This window comes from Simochromis diagramma, unplaced genomic scaffold (assembly GCF_900408965.1).
Source record: "Simochromis diagramma unplaced genomic scaffold, fSimDia1.1 OVJJ01000106.1, whole genome shotgun sequence".
NCBI lineage: Eukaryota > Metazoa > Chordata > Actinopteri > Cichliformes > Cichlidae > Simochromis > Simochromis diagramma.
This window is the reverse complement of record NW_024387121.1, coordinates 1,267,465-1,273,648: the sequence shown is the minus strand read 5'-3', so window position 1 is coordinate 1,273,648 and position 6,184 is coordinate 1,267,465. Positions and strand designations below refer to the sequence as shown.

Here is a 6,184-nt window from a genome sequence, read left to right as displayed (position 1 = left end):
AGTGCCACTTTCTGTGTAATACGCCTGAATGAGGGCAGAGGGCTGCACAAGAGCATGAAAATTGTTCCCAGTGTAGTCTTTATTCTCCCTCTGCTGCCACATTAACAAAAAAGCCTCGTTTTGAGCCACTGGTAGAGCTTCAGCAGCATATCAGAGCATGAAAACAGCAGATTGCATGGAACTGTCATGTTACCTCTCCTCAGATAAACCTTTTTTATTTTATTTTCATCTATTGCCTTATTAAGAGGAAAAACAGGAAACAGTGGGGAATTCCCGCTCTGTTTTTTTTCCCTCCTGCACTGAAATGTAGAAAGTGCTTGGCCCCCTTCTGTTAACAGCTTCTTAATTGTATCCTTCAGCCAGGGTCTTGACAACATTGCTCTGCCCTCCCACCTGCTGTCTCCTTAACTTTCATCACTCCTGCTCCGTGATCTCCTGAAAAACTGCCTAAAACCCCTCGACCCTGTAAATATACCAGAGGAATATATGCTGTTTGATTTGCAACTTCTGCGTTTCTACTCAGTACAGGAGTGACTTCCTTTTTGGGGGTAGGAAGAGAATAATTCAATAAGCAAAGCAATCTGGGCAGAAGGGGTTATTTATAATGACGAGATAGGGCGGGGAGATTCTCAGGGGGTGAGGAGGGGAGGTCAGATATAATATTTCAGGTGCTGGATCCCATTGGTCAGTGAAAAAGTTGCCTTCCATAAAGAGAAAGATGGGGTTCCCTTTGCCTTTTGGGAATGCAGTGTATATATACCAACTTATAGCACCAGGAACGAGGCTGCTTCCCAAATCGGTTGGTCATTTCTGTTTTCCTCATCAGCCAAAAGGTGAGAAATCTCTTAGACTACCTTTTGGACAGATCTCGTTCTGTTGCAGTTCATTGAAGGGATCTTTTTTTGAGGTTTTGGTAAAAGCTAAAGCTAAACTTGTGATGTGGTGAGAAGAAACGAGCTCATTAGAAAGTGTCACTGCAGGATGATGATGATGACGATGGTGATGAGAAGCTTTTTAATGCCAGTATGGTTTTTTTGGGGGGTGGCGCTGTCAGCGCTCCAGGTGTAAAGTGCAGTGTGATGAGGTGTGCTGGTGCAAATGGACTCTCGCGTTTGGAAAGTGATAGTCCCAGTGTTTCTCGCCGTGTCATCACAGAGGTCGTGTGTCACATTTATCTGGTCTAATGAAATCAGCTCCATGTTTTATACAGATAAGCTCCAATACATGGAAACATCAGCATCCAAAACATAATTGAACGCAGTGAAATGTCATCCGTTTTGTATTTGTAGAAAGAACAAAACTCTTCTTTATGTAACTCAGTGGGACTGAGTCACCTGTAAACAGTTTGAGAGCTTCAGCACCTGTAGCTGTCACAAGTCCAACCAAAGTGCGACAGCTGCACAGAAGAAGCGCACCGATGGTGTTCTGCCTTGCGAGTAATTAGAAATGCGTTACATTTTCAACTTTCTGTGATCCTTCAGTGGTTGTTTTGTGGTACGTTGTGTCATTATCCCAAAAGAAAAGCTTAAAGTCACTTCAAACATGTGCTCTCCCTTTTGTATCATCAGTACTTTTTTCTTCTCATGGTTTAAATTTCTGATGTTTGGAGTTTGCAAGTTCTAAAAAGTTGAGTGTTGTTGAGAAATGGTAGGAGTTTGAAGGCATCAAAATAACTTTAAATTTATTGCTTTTTCTTGAGACCATCTTGAGATCCGCATCTTTTAACTGATGATAATGATGATGATGATGATGTGTGTGTGTGTGTGTGTGTGTGTGTGTTATTCTATAGAAATATTAAGCTTTTTATTGGATTCTGTTTTAATACTTTGAATGCTAGAAAGCTTGGATGAGATTAAAAAAAGAAGAAAGGTTCAAACTGCAGATTTATGCAAAGTGAAGCTACGATTCTGTATTCTGGGCTGAATCTGGGTTAATTTTGTCATTTGCAGGAATGTCTTGTTGGTCCAACCTGGACCAAAAGTCACGATGTAGGCCTGATACTATTTAGAGCAAATGTAGTGTGTGCTGTTGGTAGCCCAAAAATCAAGAGCTGGGGGCAAGAAAGGTTTTGCAATTATTGTGTGGACCACATGTGGTCCAAATGCCACAAACGAGCTTGCCATCTATGCCATATAAGGTGCACCTAAGTTAAGGCACTTGGACTCACCCTTAGTCTGTACCATCAATCAGGGCTGAATGTGGCCCAGAGAAACTGCAGATTGTGGACCACATTTGCGCTAAACATTTATTGCTAGTTGAGTAATGAGTACTGAGTACCTAAGGAAGATTCTTGATTCTTCTTGGTTAAAGATGGCAGGGTCCTTATTTCCCTTCTCTCGGTCTGGGTGCAGCGATTGTTGATCTGGATTGTTCTGCTCAGTCTCTATTTTCAGAGAAGGCATTTCATGACTTAGTCATGTCTGAGATGTTTGCACCAACACAGGAGGTATCAAGTTTTTCTTGATAATCTTCCAGAAGACAGACAAGGGAACCCAGGGGGGGACAACAGACCCAAAATCCTGATCCTAATTTAGCCTAGAGGCTTTTCCTCAAGTCGGTGTCGTGTTTCTCCTAAGTGGAGTTATTCTTTCCAATAGAAGCATTCTTGAACTGTTTCTCAGTCTGACCACACTTTAACCTGCCTTCCTTCCCAATCTTTCTGTTAGCCCATGACTTCCCAGTTATTTCCTAATAATTAACCATTCTTCCCCCTTCCCCCTGATGTTTTTCTGCAGGGTTTTGAACCCAAACAAACACCAAGATGTCGGGGTGAGTACTTCTGTCTTGTTTTTACACAAGTCTGAAAAAGTTCTTAAACATTTTGAAGTAAAAAAAACCCGATTTATCTAAGCTGATTTTGAATTTTGAAGTTTGCTTATGACAAACGGATTGATTTTCTTTTAGGAAAAAAGTGTCATCAAGTCGTAAGCATCAGCTGAAGGTAAAAGCGCTTTTGCAATCGGAACTATTTGCAATCTGCATGTACACTCGATGTGACATGTACGTTATTTTTTTTGAAGAGTTTGATGCTGTCCATCGCTAAAGGTATACTGGAGGAGGAAGAAAGAGAGCGAGAGGAGGCAAAGAGGAGGTACATAGCTGAGACCTGTCCTCCTGTGTCCATGCCCAGGACCATGCAGGAGCTGCAGGCACGTCACAAAAGAACACCAACACTTGTGCTGAGGATGTCACACAGACTAGCGACCTGGCTCGTTAATGACCATTTCATGTCCAGCATTTGCGTTCTAATATGCATCTCTGTTGGGTAACGTCTGGAAAAGTTCATAGTTGCAGTGCATGTGTAACAATGGCTTTTGCATCTGTGCTCAGGATCTGTGCAAGGAGATCCACCGCAAGATCGACGGGATCGATGAGGAGCGATACGACCTGGAGATGAAAGTCAACAAAGCCAACAAAGAGGTAGAATATAACCCTGCGGAACCTGCCGTGCGTCCATCATCAGAAGCTCGGGCTGTGCTTTGCTTGAACATTTAAACTAAGGTATCGGTTGATGGTGAAGTCTTCCATCAGCAGAAGGATGTCATGTCAGATTTAGGGAGTGTGAATAAAATTATGTAAAACACAGCACCGCTGCCCAGATGGCAAACCTTCTACTTTTTTTCACCCGACACTTTAATGTTCTGATGATTAAATAAAACTGGAATATCCAGTGCTTTGGATCAAATTCCATGCTGAAGAACTTTCATCATGGTCTCTGTAATCTGCTTTTCCAGATCGATGACCTGAAGATTAAAGTCCAGGACCTGATGGGCAAGTTTAAGAAGCCCGTGCTGAAGAAAGTGCGCATGTCTGCAGACGCCATGCTGAAAGCTTTGCTAGGCTCCAAACACACAGTTAACCTGGACCTGAGAGCCAACCTGAAGCAGGTCAAGAAGGAGGTGAAGGACGAGGTGAGGACCTGGTTGGATGCATATTTTATAAATGTGTTTGTTGTTGTCTGAAAAGCAGCAGCCAGTAATATTTATCAATGTGCATTTATCATTTGATGCTATATTTTTTAGATTTCTAACATTTTGTCACTTAACCAACGTTTAATCAAATTTCATTAAATAGCAACAACATTTAATGTCGTTGCTATTTAAGTTAGAGTCATATTAGACTCTAACTTGGTGTATGACGCTGAGATTATTCTCTGACACTGTTTAATTAAAGCACCTAACCTGGCTCTCTTTTTTGGTTGTGTTTTAGGACAAAGATCTCCGTGATGTCGGCGACTGGCGCAAAAACATTGAAGACAAATCCGGCATGGATGGGAGGAAGAAGATGTTTGAGGCTGAGGCCTAAACAATGCTTAAGAGTATTTTTAGTTTCTGTTTGTCACTGACGGGTTTAATGTGACGATTAGAAAGCAGACAACCATTTTTGATCCTGTAAACATTTTTACTGAATAAACAAACAATTCCTGCTGAAGAAGATGTGCTGTCTTTACTTATGGTAATGCCAACCAGGTTGAAGCATTTCTGGTTTACACTAATAGAAACCAAACTATGACAGTAGAGACAGCCACAGTCTAAAAAAATAACCTCTAAATGATAACTGCGCTGTGATGGCTCATGCTTATGGACATAGTGTGTGTTTAACTGAAGAAAATGTGATTTATTCCAAAACAACAGTGAGTTTTGGTGTTTTTTTAATTTGGATATTTTTAATTTGGATACCCAAATTAAAAATATCCAAAGTTTGTAATAATGAGCGTTTGGCTGACAGGGATCACTGCACATACTCAGTAATCCCTGTCAACCAAACTCTCAGGCTGCCGACTGCTCGAAACACTTTACTTCATGCAGTTTTTTATACTTTTCCCCTCTGTATGATATCATAGACATAATACTTTAATCTTTGCATTATTATTATTATTATTATTATAGTTGAACAATGACTTTTCAGCATCACGATGATTGTTTTTGAGAACATTTCTTAAATATTCTTTAACCTGTGGTCAGCTAGCTGACTATTTGGTCTTAAGAACATGCATTTCATGGCTGTGCTGACATACCGAAGTGGAGGTTGGGATAGTTTTCAATAAATAGGAGTGAAGGGAAAATGAAACAACACATGTCCTTTATTTTTTCTTTAAAAAAGATCTTTTTGTGGTTTCTCTTTAGCTTGCGGGAATGTTAAAAAGCAGCAGCTCTAATCCGGTTCAGAGTTCCGGACTGAGTCGTGTTTGTGGCTGTTTTTGCTTTATGAGGCCCAAAGGATCTAATGGTGTCAGGCAGATTAACTAAAACTCTAAATTCATCTTCGATGGCTCTTTGATTTTTGGTGACAGACAGAGGTGACACCAAGACTTCATACAAATCACCTTGGAATTGAATCTTTCCCACAGGTTTCACAGTTTGATAGAAAAGATGACTGTTTAAGAAAAAGCAGAATATCTTTGTATGTGTTTGACCTCCCTGTTTGCTTTGGGAACAGCAGAACTTTTCGTAGTGGTTTGCACCATCCAACAGTTATAATGATGGTTGGATCTTTTGTCAATAAAAGTTCAGTCGAAGAATCCTGAGTGAGAAAAGTTCCACAAATTGCAAATATAGACCAATAAACCAATATGTCATTTTTTTAAGATTTATTTGTGATCCCAGTTTTCATCTGATGAGCTGATTGTTATTTCTACAATTTGGAAGTTTAATGAAGTCACACAAAGTTTGATCCTCATCCCTCATAATCATACACATTTATAGGGATGGGCTGAAGCTTGTATGTGTGATTTTTAAGGCTACAAAACACATTTAAGCTCTGCTACGAACAGGAATTTTACACTGACTACAAGCGTCACAATCTAAAGCTAAACTCTTAGTTTTCCTCAGAACTATTTTTAGCTTTAGTTTTATCTTATTTGTTTTTTGCCTATGAAGAAATCTGAGCACCAGTATCACAGGGTATAACATATTGGTACCCTGGATGTTTGATCAGTTTTCTCATTGAAAACACGATTGGAGATAACGCCACAAATCTATAACTTTCAAGGTTCCTATGAGCATGGAGGATTCTGGTTTCTCAGAAGAAGCTAAATGATAGGAAAGTTCTGCTTTTTACCTACATTCTGATACCAGGCTCGTCTTTTAGTTGTTATTCTTTCTGTGTCAACAACGTTTCTGAAATACTCGTGTTTAACTCGGAATATTACAACCATATGGTTTACAACGCTTCATAAAATTTA

At 40.0% G+C, this 6,184-nt stretch overlaps 1 protein-coding gene across 1 annotated transcript; it reads left to right on the top strand.

Annotated features, from left to right (window-relative positions):
• Positions 1–710: 710 nt before the first annotated feature.
• LOC120743330 (troponin I, fast skeletal muscle-like) lies at positions 711–4,609 on the top strand. Its single transcript, XM_040046934.1, has 7 exons — positions 711–833; positions 2,736–2,769; positions 2,905–2,941; positions 3,021–3,149; positions 3,331–3,420; positions 3,735–3,911; positions 4,210–4,609. Exons 2-7 carry the CDS (start codon positions 2,762–2,764, stop codon positions 4,303–4,305), a joined length of 537 nt encoding a protein of 178 aa, XP_039902868.1. The 5' UTR covers positions 711–833; positions 2,736–2,761; the 3' UTR covers positions 4,306–4,609.
• The last annotated feature ends 1,575 nt before the right edge of the window (positions 4,610–6,184 follow it).